General features: G+C 36.9%; 1 protein-coding gene across 4 annotated transcripts in view; it reads right to left on the bottom strand.

Annotated features, from left to right (window-relative positions):
- Nucleotides 1-21,799, bottom strand: part of GRIA2 (glutamate ionotropic receptor AMPA type subunit 2) — a 141,337-nt gene that overhangs the window by 37,590 nt on the left and 81,948 nt on the right. For all 4 annotated transcript variants that reach the window (XM_036240483.1, XM_036240480.1, XM_036240482.1 and 1 more), the window contains exons 5-6: nucleotides 20,591-20,644; nucleotides 15,893-16,054 (exon numbers count right to left, since the gene is read on the bottom strand). In XM_036240483.1, coding sequence (XP_036096376.1) covers nucleotides 15,893-16,054; nucleotides 20,591-20,644 — 216 coding nt within the window. The remainder of the gene's footprint in view (nucleotides 1-15,892; nucleotides 16,055-20,590; nucleotides 20,645-21,799) is intronic.

Raw genomic sequence — 21,799 nt, 5'->3', positions numbered from 1 at the left:
TTTACGTACTCCTATGTTGGGTGCTTAAATGTTTACAAAGATTGTATCTTCCTGTTGGATTGCTTTCTTTATCATTATGTAGTGTCCTTCTTAATCTCTTACTATAACCTTTGTTTTAAAGTTCTATTTTGTCAGGTTTAGTAAGTATTGGTACCCTAGGTATTTTCCCCCCTTTTAACTTGCACGAAATATTTCTTTCTACCCCTTTACTTTTAGTCTGTGTGTATCGTTTTTTCTGAGATGAGTCTTGTAGATAGCATATATGTCGGTCTTTTTTTTTTTAATCCATTCAGCTACCCTATGTCTTTTAATTGGATCATTTAGGCCATTTAAAGTGATTGTTGATAGTTCTGTATTTATTGCCATTTTATTCTTTTAATTGTGTTCCATTGTTTTCTTCCTCTTCTTAAAGAAGACATTTTAACATTTCTTGTAATGCTGGTTTGGTGGTAACAAACTCCTTTAGTTTTTTGTTTTTTTTTTTTGTTTGGGAAGCTCTTTATTTCTCTTTTGATTTTAATGATGGCCCTGCTTGGTAAAGTAGTCTTAGTTGTAGGTCTTTGTTTTTTATCACTTTGAATATTTCATTTCAATTTCTTTTGGCCTTAAATGTTTCTGTCAAGAAATCAGCTAACAGTCTTATGGGATCTCCCTTGTAGGTGACTAACTGTCTTTCTCTTGTGATTTTTAAGATTCTTTCTTTGTCTTTAACCTTTGCCATTTTGATTGTGGTGTATCTTGGTATAAGACTCTTTAGATGCATCTTGTTTGAAACCCTTTGAGCTTCCTGGACTTGTATGCCTTTTTCACCAGGTTGGGAAATACTTCAGTCATTATTTCTTTAAGTAGGTTCTCAATATCTAGCTCTCTCTCTTCTCCTTCTGGCACCCCTATGGTGCAGATGTTGTTATGCTTCCTTAAACTTTTCCCATTTTTTTAAAATTCTTTTTTTCTTATTGCTGCTCTGATTGGGAGTTTTCTACTACCTTGTCTACTAAATATCTGATTCGATCCTCGGCTTTATCCAACCTACTGTTTATTCCTTCTAATATGTATTCTTCATTCCAGTTATTAAACTCTTCATTTCTAACTAGTTCCTTTTTTATGGTTTCTATGTCTTTTTTCATGCTTGCTATCTCTTTGCTTAAGTCCTCAATAAATTCCTTGAGCATCCTTATAACCATTTTTTAAACTCTATTTCTGGAAAATTGCTCACCTCCATTTCATTTAACTCTTTTTCTGGACATTTTCCCTGTTCTTTTATTTGTGGCATGTTTCTTTGTCTCCCCATTTGGGCTTCCTCTTTGTATTTGTTTCTATGTATTAGTAGATCTGCTATGTCTCTCAGTCTTAGTAGGGTTGTCTAACGTAGTAGGTGTCCTGTAGGACCCAGTGGCATAGTCTCTTGATCAACTGAGCTACGTGTTCCAGGAATGTCCCTTGTGTGGGTTATGTGAGTCCTCCTGTTGTAACTATCTTGATTTCTATTGGCCTGCTCATGGGTAGAGTTGACCCTCAGGCTGACTGTGAGGATAAACTTGTATCTCAGTGTAGGATTGCTGTGCAGGTGCTGACCACATGAAGCAAAATTCACCTTAGCAGGGTCTAGTGCCTGTTGAGATTTCCCTTTGCATATACCACTTGTGAAGCTAAATGGATCCTGCTCTGATGTTGTCTAAGGGAGGCCACTGATTGTGTTGGTCTTGTGGCCTCTAGGGAGGGACTCTATTTCAGGCCAGTGTCAGACACTGCCTATGATTGGTCCTGGCACTGTTTGGAACTACAAAGTTATCACTGTTTGTGGCTGCCTCTGCTGGGCCGGGGTGCGCATGGCAAGGACCAAGCTGCACACCAAGAATATATTTTCCAGCATTGGGCCCAGAGGCAGGTCAGCTATAGTTCCAAGGCACCTCAAAATCTGCCTTTGCCTGCCTCCACCTGATAGCTGCTTGTTAGGTTCCGTCACTGAAAAAGTGGCACTCAAGTTGCATGAGGTAGGTTCTTAGTGAGTCACCAGGTAGGGGCGATTGGTGTTCACCAGATTGATAACAGGTTCAAACTGAATGTAGTGCTGGGACTGAGGCTACACAGCAAATGTCCCAGGATATACCAAATGTAGCTGCCTGCTGGCTGCCCACACCCCTTTGTGGTGGGGATATTGACAACATGAGGCCAGCAAAGTTTACCAGGCCCAAAGAGATGGAGATTTGGCCATGTGAAGGGAGGGCTCTGAACTGCTTAAGCAGACGAGGCAAAAATGACCCCTGTTCTAGGTCTACACAATTCAGTCTGTCCCAGATTTATCCAGGAGCCTGATCTCTGCAGGGCAGGGCTTCCTGGAGTTGGGAGGATGGGGCTAGCAGATCTCCTATGAGGGGGAGGTGCTGGTTAGAATTCGGGGTGTGGCCCTTGTCCCAAACCCACACAACTCGCTCTGTTCCATATTATGCTCAGACTTCAGCAGGGCAGAGCCACCAGGAGTAGGGAGGGTGAGGCCTCTGGCAGCCTGGAAAGTGGGGCTAGCAGATCTCCCATGAGGGGAAGGTGGCACTGGTCAGGTTCATGGGAAAGTGTGGGGTAATGGCCCCCTTGCCTCAAAGCCACAGAACTCAGTCATTTGGCACTCCCTGAGTCTGCCTCGACTTCTACACACCTGCCCAGGCAGCTGATTCCTCAGCAGGCTGCAAACTCTGCTGGGTGGGGCTACAGGAAGTTCAGAGGGTAGAGCTATTGCCTTTCCCCAGGCTGATGCCATATGGAGGGGACTGCTCCACCCAAAAAAGATGGTGTCTGTCATGTGGAAGACTGCCTCAGCACAGGTATCCTGCTGGCTGTCCCTTCAGCTTTCTCCCCAGTCTCTTGTCACCCAGTTCTAGTCCACTTGGTCCTCCCTCTGCTGGAGCCCAGAGTGAGTGGCTGCAAACATGATTTTGTGTTTTGGCCCTTTAAGAGGGCACCTGTATCTCTAGCAGACTCATGTCTATCTTTGATGGACAGAATCTTCCCTGATTTTTACAGCCAGGTATTATGTGGGCATCTCTTCCCAGCTCTGGTGCTCTGCGCTGGGGAGCTCAGCTTGGGTTTGAGACCCACACTTCTCAGGGAGAAACTCTACAGCTGAGATATTCCTCCAATATCTGAGACACTGCCCTTTTCATGTCTCCACCCTTTCTACCAGTCTCAATGTGGCTTCTTCTGTAAATCCTCATAACTTATAAGACTTCTTATCAGCTTTTCTTTAGTTGGTTATTCAAATTGATTACTTTATATTTTTGTTGTAATTCCAGTTCGGTCCTGGGAGGAGGTGACTGTAACATCCACCTACTCTGTACCATCTTGGATCTCTCCTTCATAAGAAAATTTAAATTTAAGAGGAGTGTCTAAATCTGTCCTTCCACATCAATCTTCCTTGCTGTCTTTAAATGATCTCATTTAGTCCATGGCTCTAAATTGTATCCATATGCTCAAACATCACATCAGTGATACTCTTCCTGCCCAGCCCACTTCCAGTTACTCTCCTGCATGTGATCTTGTTTATTCTTTTCATAGTCTCAACTAGTAGTGGAGTATTTTTTTCATATATTCTTCATTTGTCTTCATTTCTCTTCCCTACTAGAATATTTACTCTAGGGAAGGGCAGGCTGGACACATTGAAGAGACTTAGGAAGGAATAAAGGAAGAAGGAAGGAAGGAAAAGGAAAGGAAAGGAAATTCAGGGACCCTGTCTTTATGGGACTCACATTTTCTCCCGGTCTAGTGAAAAGATATATGGACAGATAAACACAATAAACCTATTATAGTGTTATGAATTGGTCTGATGGTGAATAGATGTCTGTCTTGTTTTTTTGTTTTTGTTTTTTGTTTAATATGAGAGATTAAAATATGGGAAATGTGAAAATAGTTTATGTGGTGTGAATTATCCCTGCATGCATCCAAAATTTCTTTTTAATTTTATTTTTCAATCACAATTTACATCCAATATTATTTTGTATTAGTTTCAGGTGTACAGTATAGTGGTTAGATGATCATATACTTTACAAAGTGTTTCCCCTGATATTTCCAGTACCCAACTAGAACCATACATAGTTACAACATTATTGACTATATTTTCTATGCTGTATTTTACATCCCCATGACTATTTTGCAACTACTGATTTGTACTTCTTAATTGCTTCACCTTTTACAACATGTCCCCCAAATCCCCTCCCTTCTGACAACCATCAATGTATTCTCTGTGTCTATGACTTTGTTTCAGTTTTGTTTATTTTGTTCTTTAGATTTCACATATACGTGAATTCATATATTATTTGTCTACATCCAAACATTTTTTTTTTATCCTCACCCGAGGACATTTTTGCACTTATCTTCAGATAGAGAGGGAGGGAGAGAGGGTGGAAGAGAGACAGAGAGAAACATCGAGATTAGCGAGACACATTGACTGGCTCTCACCCATACGACCCCAACCAGGGCCGGGGATGAACTACAACCAAGGCACGTGCCCTTAGTGGGAACCGAACTCAGGACACTCTGGTTTGCGGGCTGACGCTCTAACCACTGAGCAAAACCGGCCAGGGTGTATCCAAACATTTTCATGCCTCCATTTTTTAATGCTAAAAATTATAGTGTTAAGTTATACTTCATTTAATCTGCATTAATTTGTTTACTTGAATTGCTTTCATTTTATCATGTGAGTGAATCAAATTTAATAGGAAAGTTAGTAGGAAGGAAAAAGAGAGAGAAAATGATTTGATGGCCATATGCACTGTGACTGAGTACTGCTAAATATAAGAAGATATTCTTATTTACCTCTAAATTTTCCTAGTGGAATTTTTTCTTATGTGCTAGTTAAGCAATGTCATTGTAGACCTCTAAGTGAGTCCTTCTTTACATATCTACATTGTCTCTTGGATAGCCATATTGGAGTGTCCTACAGATATCTGAACTAAACAGATCTAAATAAAACCCATTACTGGTTTTATTCTGAAATCTGTAGCCCTTTTCTTCAAACTATGTGTGCAAAAAATTAGCAAAATATAGTATGTTTCAGATTCATTTAGGCAATTTATCATTCTAGATTTAAAATGTAATTTTGGAGAATCTATCCTAAGAAAAATATTCTCAAATACAAAGAATTTTTATATAAAGAAAACGATTTCAGTATTATTTGTACAATGTAAAAATAAGAAACAATTTATGACAGTAAAGGGATGTTTAAAAACTGTGCTTTCAGCCTTGAGGAAGTATTATGCAGCCATTTAAAAGGGATACTAATAAAGATTATTTAACAACATGAATAATACTAATTATACATTAAGTGAAAAGATTATTACAACTAATTAAAAAATATTTTTCTACAAAAAATGAGAGTAATTTTTAGAAAAGTTTATATCCCTTCAACACAAAAGGGAAAGAAAATAAAAACAAAAATTGTTTAATAATAGAGAGGATATATACACTATTATATTTATTTTCCAAGTATTTATTCTATAATATTCATGTACCATTTAGGAAAAAAACTCTGTATTGTATTAAGAGCTTCATATTATTTATTTTTTTCTAATATGTTTTATTTATTTTTATTTTTTTAAGAGAGAGAGGGAGAGATAGAAACATCAGTTGGCTGCCTCCTGCACGCCCCCTGCTGGGGAATGAGTCTGCAACCCTGTATGTGCCCTGACTGGGAATCAAACTGGTGACTTCTTAGTGCATAGGTCAACGCTCAACCAACTGAGCCATACCAGCTGGGCTTAAGAGTATTGTTCTTAATCATATCTACCTAAGAAAAGACTTCTTGGAAAAATAAGAGATAGCTATCAGAATTTATCTGCCTTACTTATATATTTGTTTCTATTCCTTTAGATGAGAAAAAAGAAAACAAATTAAGTTGCTTTCTTATACAGCACAGTTCATTGCCAATGCAATGCTCACAATAAAGGCTGGGTCACTGAGTAATAAACAACTTAAGTTGAATATTTTAAATAAGTATTGCTATTTGCATGAAAAATTATGATAATAGTTAAAAGCTAAAATCTCCATTGAGTGAACTTGCTCACATTACTATGAAGAATCTGCAAAGCTATCTGCTAAATGTTTAGAAGCCTATAAATGTTGGTAAACTGCATTAAAAATAAGATTAGTTTGAATGAACTAAAACTGTTTACAGCAATTCCATGCGGCATGTTATAATTATGATTCAGAGCATAAGCAAACTAAGAAGAAAAATCCTTTCAACCTTTTTCATAAGTCCAAATCTAATCAACTCTCAAGCCTATTATCATTTTAAATTAAAAGTCACAATCATAGAAACTCAATTCTGGGCCAGGAGAAAATCAACAGCCTCTGTATCCAGAGATCCATTTTGTTTATGTTTTTCATTTGTGGCTCATTTCTTTTTCTAAACAAATATGTTCACATTTTGATTGGATAGTTAAATATTTCAGCTTTAGTCTACCATTCACAAAACCCGATATAAATTGATTTGAAGGGGATATAATGGCAGTGTAGCTATCTCTTTCTTTGAAAACAAATGCATCATCGCTGCTCTGATGTGTATGTCCTGTGAAATCCCTCAGTTGAGTTGGAAATTTCTTTTCTTCTTTTTTTTTTTATCCTCACCTGAGGATATTTCTCCATTTATCTTTAGATAGAGCAGGAGGAAGAGAGGGAGGAAGGGAGAGAGAGAAACATCGACCTGAGAGAGACACATTGAGCAGTTGCCACCCACACGACCCCAACCAGGGCCAGGGAAAAACTGCAACCGAGGTTCGTACCCTTAGCAGGAATCGAACCTCGGACTCTCTGGTTTGTGGGCCGACACTCTAATTCCTGAACCAAACCAGCCAGGGCTGGAAATTTATTTTCAGTGGGGGTCCATTATGATTTGCAGTGTTTTATCGCAATCACATCATATCTAGGCTTTAGAAGAGATGTGGCAAAAATTTTTTATGGTTAGTGTCCAAATGCGCTTTGTATTCCATTCTAAATGTACATTTAGTAATACTTATTATTCTAAAATAAAATTAAATATGCATTTTATATATGTTTGTTATGCCCAGTAGTCATCAGCTATCATTCAGTAATACATCCCTGCAGTCAGTGATACCAGAAAACAATATTCTGACAACCAAAAGAAGAGGAAACAAAATAGTAACTTTAGAATTTAATGAACATACAAAAAGAATAAATAGGCTAAAATATAAAATTTTACAGGTCATTATAATGAGAGCACCTATTCCTAAATATATGTTACCTGCATGATGCTAAATAGAAAAAAAATATTAGATTTTAGCTATTATGAACTGTTGCAAAATTTCCTATGAATGTCTGCTTTCCAAATTTTCCTTGGCACTTGAAAATGAGTTGAGTGTACTTGAGAAAGCATTGCACATAGCATCAGAAGATAGGGCTCAAGCCCTGAGTTTATCATTTACTGTTCTGTTCCTTAGGCAGATTAATTTAAGTACCAGTGTCCAAGGTTTCCTATCAATGAAACAAGGACAGCAATGCCTCTTCTGTGTCAAAGGAGTGTTGGAAAAGAAGGTAAGGAAAAGAGAAAAAATTCATGTTGACCTAGTTTACGTCTCTCTGTGCCAAGCCAATGCTGGATAGTTTCCTAATAAACACTTTTTTGAAAAAATCCTATGCAACAAATCATTTTATTCCAATCTCATAGTGAAAATTTCCAGCTAGCAACTTATGTTTGCTAATGGTCACAAAACTATGTGATGAAGGTGAACTCTGAATCCAGATCTCTGTGTTTCTGGAGTCAGGAGGGTGACCAGCTGTCCTTGGTTGACTGTGACTGTCATAGTTTTAGAAAAGAAAGTCTAGAGTCCCAGGAATCTCCTCAGTCGCAGGCACACGGGGATGACTGGTCCGCTTGTTTGATGTTTATACATCAAATGAGTAAAGTTATGGGAAACAAGAAGCTGGGTGAGTTGTAAAATATGCTAAAAATAAAAGTTATTGAGCAGCATTTTGCCTTCCTTTTATTACTATCTATCCTGATATAAAACTAGCTTGTTTTTACAGTGTTTTGAAAACCACTCTCCTGATCTACAAGTCTGTGATCCAATAAGTTCAGAAAATCATTCTCACATTGGTGTATTAAAGGCACTGAGAAATCCTGCAGTTACATTGAGGTTTAACTTTGCTTATCATTGTCCAAACTAATTACCATTTTTAAAATCTCTTTAACACTAATTACTTTCCATAAAAATAGAGTTTCAAATAACATACTTTGAGGTGTTAAAAGTTTTATGGCGCAGTAAACTTCTCTTAGTCATTTTTAAAATATCAATTATTTTAAATAAAAGTATTATACGCTGAATATTTCCTTAGATGATCTTACACAATATAATTCTCAATTTCTTCATTTTACAAAATTATCAACAGGGTCAACAATGCTGAGCTCTAGGAAAAATAAGTAAACCTATAAGAAACATTTTAGAAAGTTTTAAGATTCTTGGCCATTTCCAAGAATCAGCTAGAGCCACAGGATAAAGAATAGTAGTAAATACATGGTAAAGTAAAAATTATTCACTTGGCTTAATTTCAAGTTCAACTGCAGTTTACCCTCTGGAAAAGAGCTGTCAGTGATAAGGTCATCTCTAATTTCCTGTTAAAGCCTTTTGAATGTGCCTTTTGAAACTTCAAAAAAAAAATCACAAAATCTTCATAAAAACTCAACATTAGTGGAACAGCAGGAACTCTCATTCATGGCCAGTGGAAATGTAAAATGATATAACCACTTTGGGAGACACTTTGGCAGTTTCTTACAAAACTAAACATCCTCTAACCATATGATCCAGCAACTGCACCGGTTGGTATTTACCCAAAGGAGTTGAAACCATATGTCTACTCACAAACCAGCATGCAGATGTTCATAGCAGCTTTATTCACAATTGTCAAAACTTGGAGGCAACCAAGATGTCCTTCAGTAGGTGAATGAGTAATTAAATTGTGGTGCACACAAACAATAAAAAAATATTTCGTGCTCAGAAGAAATGAGCTACCAAGCCATGACAATACCGGAAGGAACTTTGAATGGCTATACTAAGTGAAAAAACTAATCTGAAAAGGCTACATACTATCTGATTCCATCTATCTGACATTCTGGAAAAGGCAAACTATGGAGACAGTTAAAAGGTCAGTGGTTACTTAGAGATGGGGTGGAAGGAGTGATTAATAGGAAGAATAGAGGATTTTTAGAGCAGTGAAAATACTCTGTATATAAAACTATAATGATGGAAGCATGTAATTAGTTCAAACCCATAGAATGTACAACACCTAGAGTGAATCATAATGTAAAATGGACTTTGGGTAATTATGATGTGCCAATGCAGATCTATCAATTCTAATAAATCTATACTCTGGTGAGTGAAGTTTGATATTGGAAGAGGCCATGAATGTATGGGAGTAGAGGGTATATGGAAAATCTCTGTATGTTTTGCTTAATTTTGCCGGGAACATAAAACTGCTCTAAAAAATAAACTCTTAATTAAAAAATAAAAATACTGAACATCTTTAGTAAGCACACCAGCTGTGTCACATTTCCAAGGGTGAAAAGACAGTTTCGTTGGCAAGAAACCAACATCAACATTAACATTTTTTATTATTCTCTATAAATAATACAAACAATTTTTAACCTACTGTGATCTTTGTCACCCAAGGCTCTTCATGTAAAAAGAATACATTAAAAATAACATATTTTTGCCAGTTGGCTATTGACCCTGAATGAAAATCTTGCTATGGACCAAGACTTTTATATCCTTAAACTTTTGATTCATTTAAGAATTCAAATTTTCAGATAAAACTAATCAGATTTGTCAAGATAAAAGATACTCAAATCAACACATTGTCTGGTTTTGATTCACCCAGAGGTAGGTAAAGAATTTAGAAGCAGATGTTTCATTTTGTTAGTTTCATAAATTCCTCCCCCTGACTCTCCCCTCTTCCTGGAACTCTTCTTACAAAGGGCAGGTTCCTCACCCTGGCCGGTTTGGCTCAGTGGTTAGAGCGTCAGCCCGCAGACCAGAGGGTCCTGGGTTCAGTTCCCGTTAAGGGCACTTACATACCTCAGTTGCAGTTTGTCCCTGGTCCTGGTCGGGGTCGTGTGGTGTGGGTGGCAACCAGTCAATGTGTCTCTCTCACATCAATGTTTTTCTCTCTCTCGTCCTCCCTCTCTCCTTCCCACTCTATCTGAAGATAAATGCAAAAATGTCCTCGGGTGAGGATAAAAAAACAAACAAAATCAAAGGGCAGGTTCCTCATTTTTTCTAATCCATGAAAAAGAAAATGAATATTTCCCAGGATGAGTTAGGATTTGATTTTGAAGCTGGAATTCAGAGATGACTACCTGCAAGCCACTGCGATCTGAGAGACAGAGGAACCATTAGGCGTTTTGTAGATTCAACAAAAATTATAAATGCTAGTATATATTTTATTGTGTGCTTAAATTAGCTCTTTAAATCACCATGGTATTAGAGATTTGGGAGAAATCATAGTGATCAACTATAATAATTCCTTTTAGATATACAGAAATGTTTAAATGAGATGAACCTAGATATCCTGTATAATTACAAATAATAATGTATTTTTTATTTTTAATGGTGTAATATATACATATATATTAAAATAATGCAGCAGTTTTTAAAAATTGAGAGCAGACTGGTGATTGCCAGAGGGGAGGGGGGTTCGGGGACTGAGAAAGAGGTTAAAGGATTTAGAAATACAAATTGTTAGTTACAAAATAGTTGTGGGGATGTAAGGTACAGCATAGGGGATATAGTCAATCATATTGCATTAACTATTTATGATGCCAGGTGGGTACTGGAAATATGGGGGAACCCTTTGTAAAGTAAATGATTGTCTAACCACTATGCTGTACACCCAAAACCAATATAAAATAATACTGAAAGTAAACTCTAATTGAAGAATAAAAAAATTTTAATTAAAAAATTATGTTTTATTATAAGATATGTACTTTTATCAAGATCAAATTATTAATTTATAGGTTTATTTCAGTCACATACACATATTTAAACCACAAAATATAAGGAACTAAGCATGTCAAGCCTCTAGGTTCTTGTGTAGCAAATGGGTTAATATCAGAAGTAGGGGATTCCAAAGTGTCAGTTATTGTTTTGATCAGTTAAAACATTCAAGAAGCAGAATTAATTCTGTTAGGCCACCAGGGTACTATTTCATACACGACACTAATTACTCGACTATTTTCAGACAGGTCTAATAACTCTCTGAGGACAGCAATTAAGAAAGTTTGAGTCTGTGCTCTAAAGATGTTCCTTGAGTAAAATGAGATTTCTGTGGCAAAGCTATTATTTAAATGCCACACAGTATCAGTCACGCACTATTGTTAAATTCAACATCAGTAAGACAAGGCAGACACAAAAGTCTAACTATGGTATAAGTTGTTGGTATGAAAAGGTAAGATGTATAGTTATAGCTCGTGAGTTGTCAAAGACACCAAAAACACTGAAAATCTATCTAAAAACAAAAATATCTCTAAATTATGTTTGAGACAGTGTTAAATCATCTTTATCATCTTCCTCTGTTTTGAAAAAAAAAAATTAAGGTAGGTAAAATGCCCATTTTAATTGATTCATTGAAATTCAGGTGCCATGATGGCTCAGGTCTGATTACTCAGTCATTTTACATTTCATCAAGTGAAATCGTGTTATGTTCCTGCCGTGGCTGAAGAAAGGAAGATAACAAATGCTCGGGTAGAAATTTAAATCAAATTTTATAGCGATAATTACCTATTGTTTCTTTCTCAGTGATTTGATATTTTCAAAGTGTTTATATTTTTCATGTCATTACTCTTCATTGCAACAAACATTCATTATGTGCTTACTCTGTGCAAACCTCTGACTGAGATCCGGGGCCAATAAGGTAACAAGTGATGCAGACCGCCTTTTGGATTCCTGTTTTTAATCCACAAATACCTCCCAACTGAATTTATACCAATATGTCATTCATGAATGGTTATGCTTTTTACAATTATTATTTATTTTACAAAGTAAAAAGTGGAAAGGATTGGCAAATGCAACAAATGTATTTGAATCCCACCACCCTTATGCTGTAACCGCAATTCATACAACTATCATCTGTTGCCTAGGTTGTTTGCAATATCTTACTCCCCTGCCATCACCTGCTCTCCCTGCAGTCTACTGTCACCAGGGCGGGCCCAATCATCATCTTGTATCAAAACCATGATCATCACTCACCTCCAGTAGTTCCCTGTGGCTGTCAGAATAACACACAAAAAATTCCTTAGGCACACAAGATATGGATCCTGCCTATTTCTAAAGATTTAGCTCTGAGAATTACCTTAAAACACCTCTGTTCAACCTTCAGCCTTATGGAAATATTTATATCTTCCTTGCACTGGGGACTTTACATAGCTATTTCCTCTCTGCAGAGCCACTGACCCGTTCTCCTAATTTCTACGTCTCCTTCAAGTCTCAAATTCAATATTACTTCTTCTGAGAAGCCTTTTCTCACATCCGGAACTTAGGAGCTTCTAATCAGAACTAGCACAGTGCCTTTGCTTCCTCGTATTTATCCATTCAGAAAGCCTTTATTAGACAGCTACGATGGGCCAGGCCTTATTCCAGGAGCTTGGGAGCCATCAGTGAACAAACAACAACAACAAGAGAATCCCTGCTCCCATGGCACTTACTTTCAAGAGAAGAGAGACCACAACCAATGAAATACATAGATTAATTAGAATACAGTACTCTAAACGGAAATAATGGGGGGGGGGGAACGGAACGGAGAAAAGGCCATGGGACATACCCTTACAGATGCAGATACTGCAATTTCAAACAGAGAGCCTGCCATCGGCCTCCTTGAGAAGATGGCATTTGAACAAAGACCTATAGAGTCCAGGAGGCCTTGCCATGGAGATATTGGAGGGGAGAAGAGTTCAGAGAGGAAATAGAGCAAAGATCTTAAAAGTGGGAAGGTGGCTTTTGTTTTTAAGGAACAGTAAAAAGATCCATGTGGCTGAAGCAGAGTGAGCAAGGAGGGGAACACCAAGAGAGAAGGGCATGTGTGACCAGGAGACAGAGGATGTAGGGTGTTGTCGGCCAATGGGAGGCACTGGTGCCTCCTAAGGTGAAACACAAGGCCATTGGAGGGCTTGGAGCAGAACAAGGACATCTTCTAATCTATGTTTTCAAAGGACCACACACATGGGATAAAGAGGGGCAAGTGTGGAAGAAGGGAAACCAGTGTAGGAGATCACTGCAATCATCCTGGCAGAGAGACAGTGGTGGTTAGATTTAGGGAGGTCACAGAAGCAGTCGTAAGAAGTGAACCAGAGCTGATAGGATTTCCAGATGTTGGATGCGAGTTGCTGGGAAAAGAGAAGAGTCAAGGACATTTTCAAGATTTTGGTTGACATAACAGCTGAAAAGATCGAGTTGTCATCAGCCGAGATGGAAAGACTGCTGGAGAAATAGTTTGCAAGGCTACACGTTGAGTCTCCCTGGACCTGTCACGTTGTTGCATCACTTTGAGTCTCCCTATATATGTTACACTTTCCTAAATGCCTCCCATGCATTTCCTTCTGCTCAATCACATGCAAAGTCCTGCTCAGAAAGCCCTCCTTAACATCGCTCCCCAATCCTGTTCTGGCCCAATCATATGCAAAGGCTGCTGTATTTTACTGCATGGTTATTATATTTGCTTAATGTCTCTTCCATTCAATTATGGAATATAGATAGATGATAGATGATAGAAGATGATAGATAGATGATAGATGATAGATAGATAGATGATAGATAGATAGATGATAGATAGATAGATAGATAGATAGATAGATAGATAGATAGATAGATGGATGATAGATAGACGGTCCTCTGGTACATGAACAATATGTGTCTGTGTTAGGATGAACTCCCACCCAAAGCCATATTCTCCCCATAGATTTTCTGTAATTTTGATCAAGCTTCAAAAGCCATATAACTGGTGTCTCCCATTGGCACCTCCTTTTCTAAAGCTGTGCTACATCATTGTGAATATTGTTTAGTCTTCACGGCAACCTGGGAATCAACAACCACTACTGCATTGTGGAAACAAGAATGCTGAGCTGAAGGTGCAACACCGAATCAGGGCCAGAGTTTTTAAACTTCGAAGCCTATGCTCTATGCTGCTCCCCACAATGAAGGAGCATCAGGAGCTCTCTGACATTTGGCAGGAGCACCCAAGAGGGAGCCACTAAGGGAGAGAAAAGCTACAGCAGGAAGGGAGCAAAGAAAGGTCACCAGGCGGGCTCTCAACAAAGTGAAATCTAGAGCTGGGTTTTGGCAAAACTGTTAACAACGTGTTGCCAAGATCTCTCCTGCCTCCAAATCGCTTTGCATTTTCATGCATGACACAGGAACTTTAATAATGATAGGACTTCCACAAGGAAAAAAAAAAATCTCATTTTGTTTTCATTCTCCTCTCAGCAGGCAGCAGTGGGAGGCAACAAGATGACTAATAGCGTATTCAAAAGGAGCACTTTAGTTCCATTTGAGGGTGAACGCCACATGCTCTCTTCATCAGAGAACTTAAGTGGCACCATCTCTGAATGGACAGAAGCCTGCAGTTCCGCACACCTGGGTCAGCGGTCAGACCTCCACTGAGCTCAGGTAGAGACATACACTGACACCACTGGGAAACCAGGTGCCCACTGGCCTTTCCAGCAGCCTGTTAGGTGACAGTAGTCCCACAAGCCCACGATACTGGTGTAAACAGTATGCATACTGAACCTCAAAGTCACCAGACAAGAAGTCACCTTGTTATGAGAAAAAATTAACTTGGGGTTATTTTAACATCCTATGGGATGCTTTTCTGAATTTGACTTGAAATTGATAGGACCCATTTACACACCCAAATGTCGAGAACTTCAAAGCTTCGAATCCTTATCTAGAACCAGTCTCATAGCCAGACACAAACTTAAAGCCAAAGATCAGTATCTGTCTTTCTTTCCCATGATATGCAGAAAAACACAAAATGTCTCTGTGATGTAGAAACATAACTGTGAGAGCAACTGAAATAACTGTCTCTGACTGTTTCATACATAATCTGCTTTATGATATACACAAAGAAGTAAACTACGTCTATACATTTGTATGTGTTTTGTGACTTTTGCTTCTTAATGTTCATTAAGTCTAGTGTCATAAAGAATGAACATCATTTCATGCCATTCACTCATCGCCCCACACTCTGCCAGGTTTTCTGTTACCTCTACTCTCAATAAGGTGACCAACAGCAGAAAAATATCTCCCTATCAACAGCAGAAATACTTAGTATTTGGAGGTAAATCTGTGCATATACGTGTATACAAAATAAAATACACTGAATAAGTAAGTAAAGACCTTAATGTGGCCCTGGCCAGTTTGGCTCAGCGGTTAGAGCGTCGGCCTGTGGTCCGGAGAGACCCGGGTTCGGTTCCCGCTAAGGGCATGTACTTCGGTTGTGGTTTGTCCCCGGCCCTGGTTGGTCGTGCGGGTGGCAGCCACTCGATGTGTCCCTTTCACGTCGATGTTTCTCTCTCTCTCTCTCCCTTCCTCTCTCTCCCTCCCACTCTATCTGTACAAAAAATGGAAAAATATCCTCGGGTGAGGATAAAAAAAAAAAGACCTTCATGTGTCCACCCGCATGGAAAATAAAAGATCAGTCTGGATAGTACTTCTATCAGAGCAGTGAATTGCACTTAGCATTCAAAGGTTCTTTGTCTGATTGCATAATGTACTACATTTGTTTTTTAATTACTAAAACCAATTGATATTTTTATCTTCTTCCTAAAATGCCCCAGAGAATAGGCTACTAGCCAGCAGTTAGATATCGATGTTGATGTAGATATTGGCAGGTGGATGCTTACCTTAATTGTAGTTGTATGTGCTCCAGGATATTCTTTTTCTTCCAGTGTTGACCATCTTTCTATAAACTTAGATACCAGGGAATCATCATAGTCCACTATCTGAAATCCAGAGACATTTGCACCTCCAAATTGAATTTTTAGTAGGTCTCCATCAGTAAATCCCTAGACAGAAAACACATTTATGTCCAACAGAACTTGACATTTACAAAATTGCTCTATGCATTGTGATTTTACAAATCTCAAAGAACATATAAGAGATAAAAAGCCTATAGTAATTGTTTTGTGTACTTAGCAGCCAAAATTCTTCACCAGCACCTTGCAGCACCTTGGCATCATAGTGGGTCCTTCACCAATTATTGTTTCCTGGTTGTACGTCCATCAAAGTTCTCCATTTCATGGATAAGGATTGAATTTTATTTATTAAATTTACCACAAAGCAGCCCCAAGTGGTTACAGATACTTAATAATGAGTTACTTCTCCAAGAGCTCTAACACTGTGAACAAACTATTCCTATGATTTTGTTCATTCTCTTGGGTGTTATAAACATTTTTGGGGGGTTAATCCTAACCCGAGGAGATATTTTTCTATTGATTTTTAGATAGGGTGGGAAGGAGGGAGGGAAAGAGAAAGAGAGAGAGAGAAAAACATCAATTAGTTGCTTCCTGCAGGACCCTGACTAGGGCCAGGGATTGAACCTGAAACCCAAGTGCCTTTGACCCGGAATCAAACCCTCGAACCTTTGGTTCTCTAGTGGACACTCTAGCTGCTGAGCCAAACCAGCCAGGGCAACATCTTTTAAATGAGAATGTAAGTTACTAAATGTCTAGTTGTTTTCTGAGAACAGTTAAATATTTTCACAGTAACCATGGAATTTAATTCTTGTTATAATACATTAAATGAAAAAATCAATTTCTCTTGCATTGTTAGAGTGAATTCAGTCCTTATTAATCATCATATGGTGTTTTCATTGATTTCAAATATCATGCTATCATAATTTATGTCTCAGTTTGAAGATGCATTCTCTCAAAGATGAACTGACAAATTTAGTAAATCACAATTATAAACATTTTAACCTTACACGTTTATTCCTTATTATAGTGCATAAGGATTGAATATAACCTGAATCCAAAATATAGGAGAAACTTGTTTTGGTTTTGCATTAAAAATATATTTTAATATTATTTATGTGTAGAAAAATAATTCCTTTGTTATTGCCTCATAATTTTGTTTTTATTTTTATCAAAATAGTGCAAGTAGTACAAAAAGGTATATAACAAACCCCAGAGATTTTATGCTCTGCTGAACCCATGCTCCAGTTAAGCTCCTTCAAAACAATTTCAATAATATTTTTTATGTATTTACCTACACATTTTTGCATATTTCTTAATTTGTTCCCTTTAGATATTTTTGTTGAGTTTCTGCTTATGCTAGATGAGTATGTAATTTGTTTACATAACCAAATCATTTACCTCCTCATCCACTTTAATGTTCACTACTTTCATATTTATAATTCTGTTATTCAGAGCAAAACCAAATAATGTTCTAGTATTACATTTTCCTTCTTGAAGAATAATTCATTCTTTTTTTAAAATCCTCACCTGAAGATATTTTTACATTGATCTTCAGTCAGAGTGGGAGGGAGAGACAGACAGAGAGAGAGAGAGATAGAGAGAGAGAGAAACATCGATATGAAAGAGACTCATCGGTTGGTGCCTCCCACACAACCCCAACTGGGGCCAGAGACGAACCTCAACTGAGGTATGTGCCCTTGGCCAGAACTGAACCTGGGACTCCTTGGTCTGCAGGCCAATGCTCTAACCACTTAGCAAACCAGCCAGGGCAAGAATATTTTATTCTAATGCTAATAATCACTTCGTTATTTTTTTTGTTTTTTTTGTTTACTAACATTGCTTTCTATACACCTATCCTCATTTTTTGATCCATGGAAACTTGTCTCATTTTTGAGTAAAGTTTTTTTTTTTTTTTAATTAAACATATCAGGGAATCTATTTGATTTTGTTCCAAGTGTTGAATTTCCAGGAGACTTTGATGCTAGAATCTGAAATGGTTCCTTTCCCTCTGCTCTGCAGCTGTGACCCCAGTGTGCCTCTCAGCTTTGCTGAGTAGTTATCCTGTTTCCTTGATCACTTTTTTCTCATCTTTTACTCCTTTCTTCTTATAGAGTCAACAATTTCCTGAGACACACTGGAGGTAAACTTTTTGACATGCTGAATGTCTGAAAATACCTGTATTTTTCTCTAACATTTTAGTATTTAGGCTGGGCACAGAATTTTAAGTCAGAACCCTCCTAAACCGAAGGCCTTGTTCCACAGACTTTCATTGTTTCTAAAGAAAAATGCCACTTTATCATTTCTAATGACTTTTGTATGTGACCTGCTTCATACTCTTGCCCTCCTCCCACCAACCAGAAATCTTTGAAATCTATTTATCTCTGCAATGGCATGACAACTTCATTTTGAATGTTTTTGTTTTTGTTTTATAATTCCTTCCCCTGATTTTACTATTCCGTCCTTAAATGCTTATAGCAGACATTGAAATCCTTAGATTAAATGTCCCAGTCTCTTACAGGTTCCTACACACAAACCATTTTATATTCTTCATGGCAAAGTCTTTTTCTCAAATGCCTGGTTATACTTGGTTATTTCACAATAAGACACCTGAAACTTCTATGTGCATGATAGAGGCTCAGTGAGTGTGCTTTACTGTTAGGTGGATAGTGGGGGGTGGATAGCAGTGCCTTTTGTCAATATCAGAAGAGTTGAAGAAATGAGAAGCGGATCCCCTTATGACCACATCTTCATCACTTTATGCACAAGTTATCCTTTTAAATGCTGTATCAGGAATGTAATCATACAGCCTGTGTTTTGGGAGCCTAATCAAGCATTCGACAATTTTTGAGGAAATGAACCAAAACATCTGAGGATTTTTCTGTTGTATAACCACCTACTTTAACACTCATCAGACACGACAGAGAAAAAAGGGCATCCCCAATCAAAAGTTTAGAAGACGAGAAGCCCTTCAAATTTGGAGGACATTCTCGATGTTAAACGTCAGTGAAATTTTCAAGTGTTCTCTAAATTCTCAGAAACTGGGGCTCACTACACATTCTTTGAATTTACTGATTCGTAAGAAACTCCACATAGCAAGGATACCAATATTCAGATCAGGAAAAGCAAAACTGAAATTTAGAGAAAATATTAGGTAGATATCTTCCTAGAAGCATCATAGCAGCATGGACTTTCTTTTTCTCTCTTTCTTGTTAAAATCCTTTTACTTTGGTCACTCAGACACTTTTTTCCTTTTTCATAGCATCAGCTATCAACTCTCAAATTGACGGACCACCTTCTGTCATTATTTTTCAATGTTCCAATAAAATCTTCTCCATCTGGACGTTTTTAAAGATCGCAGCTTTCAGCGTGGCTCTGTGTTGTTCATCAAATGGCACGATTCACACAGGGGACTGAGCGCCCAGGATGTTTCCTGCACGGGATTTGGTTCTGAAGAGGCCTAAGACAGAGCTAATCTATTTTAACTCTTGCTTCTCTGGCAGGGAATGATTTAAAACCTATACTATCAGATGATAAGGGTAAATTGTAATGAATGTTTGCAGTAGTTCGCCATTTCATTGCCAAACAGAAACTTACCTTGAATAAGTAATTTTTCCCAATAGCATGTAGGGTTGAATTTAAGATTTAATATTTTAAATTACTGGTGCCACCTTGTAGTGGAAACAACATTTATCAGTTGTAAGGGTGTAATTTATTTTCTCTTCTCTCTTGCCATCACTATTAGAAATGCCTTCTGATGTAACAATCTGATATTCCAGAAACTAGGAAATAAATCTGCATTTGTAAAAATTTGAAACTTTTTGAGTTCTCTTATGCTATTTAGAATACTCTATCTTTCTCTTCCTCTGACCCACTTTTTCTCATCTTTTTTCCTGAGATTGGGGAGGGGCAACGTCCTCCATCACACAGAATCATACTTATTTAAACAATACAATTCTTTGTAACAATTAAGTTTTACACTCATTTTATTGCTGATCTAAACGCTATTTTGAAAAAAATATCCAATAATTCAAAATTGATTCTGTATACTTATGAAGATACAATTAAGCACTTGTACATTCAGTATATCTTTGACAAGAATCTTAATGAAAAAATGATCAGTTATAGAAATCCAACTTTCATCTTGTTGCTTATACAGTAAGTAGTAAATAATAAATAAATAATATGTGACATATCAATATTTGAATATATCCAGATATAATTTTTACTAAGCCATTCTCACAAATTGGCATTTATCTCAAATATTACATGTGCTAAAAACTTTAAAGAAATGGGCAAAGGATAAAGTTTATATAATACAGTGACAATAAGAAACAAGGGGAAATTTGGACAACTAAATTTTATGTTTTTGAAAATTTTCCCATAAGACAATTTATAAAGCTTGTCAAATATTGTTCTATAATTTCTTACATCATTTGTAATAGGAAATTGATTAAAAATTTAAAATGGAAAGTAAATCTAAATATAAATTCAGAAATATATTGTCCTAATCAATCAATATAATCAAAATATATTTTTATAAATATCACTGATATATGCTGGCAGTTCAAAATTTTATAATTAATAAGAATCTTCATTAAAATAATAAGTATTAATTAATTCACTTACCAGATTTGCAATGATGTAGTGGTACCCTTTAACATGTTTTCCAATGGTAATAACCTGACAAAAATAAAGAAACAATCATTTAATAAATATTAATACTATAAATGTAAATTTACTGATGTTATGACCTAAGAAAAAAATGAAATAATTAACTTCCATGTTTTCTAATATTCCACAATGAGTCCTATTTGGTAAAATACAATTCTCAAACCCAGAGGATATTTCTCTCAGAAAAAAGTAACAATACATTTTAGTGCCTAATCAATGTTATCTTTCAAAGTCAATAACTAAACAAAAATAGTGAAAATAAGGCCACAAGATTTAAAGAAATGTAAAATCAAAAGCATGTTGAATTCATGTCATAATTTTATTCCTACAAAACTGTTTCTGTCTTTTCAATTCAGCAGCTAAAATCAACATCTGAGATTTCACTTTCACATCTGTATTCAAAGATAATCACATGTAGAGTTTATAGTCATGCATATTTAAAATGATTAATAAGCATATAAATGAATTCTTTTATGGATCTATAAAATAATAATCCTATCTTAAGAGTCTTGAAATGTTTATAGTTAAGTTCAAATAAACATTATTATTTCTTGCTAGAGGCATCAAAGTATCAAAAAGTTAATATTTCTCCACAAATCTAAGTAAAAAAATCAATGGCAAAATAAATGCATTATGGAATAAATGGCTATTTTGGTAATGCTGAAACAGTTTTGAACATTGCTGAATTAATTGGACTTTTCACTGATTTATATCAATTATGAAGAGAGTTTAAATGATAAAATGAGCGTGTTGTAGTCCTGATACTTATTCAAATGTAGTTTTCATTTTTATTTATTTATTTTTAAATATGTTTTTATTGAGTTTAGAGAGAGAGGAAATGAAAGAGAGAGAAACTTTGATGAGAGAGAAACATCAATCAGCTGCCTCCTGCACACCCCCCACTGTGGATCGAGCCCGGATCACGGGCCTGTGCCTGACTGGGAATCGAATCAGTGACCTCTTGGTGCGTAGGACAATGCTCAGTCCACTGAGCCACACGGACTGGACTGTAATTTTCATTTTTAAGAAAATAACGACACCAATGGAAAGTATAAAATGCCAGGCTATAGTAAAAATTCCAACCATTAACCTCCCCTCTTGATTACAGTTTTGGTGGCTTCCCATTTGTTTTAGCATAAAAGTCTAAATCCTTCATGAGCTGCA

This window comes from Molossus molossus, unplaced genomic scaffold (genome assembly GCF_014108415.1).
Source record: "Molossus molossus isolate mMolMol1 unplaced genomic scaffold, mMolMol1.p scaffold_m16_p_4, whole genome shotgun sequence".
Classification (NCBI taxonomy): domain Eukaryota; kingdom Metazoa; phylum Chordata; class Mammalia; order Chiroptera; family Molossidae; genus Molossus; species Molossus molossus.
The sequence above is the reverse complement of the archived record's forward strand: the minus strand, read 5'-3'. Positions and strand labels throughout refer to the sequence as shown.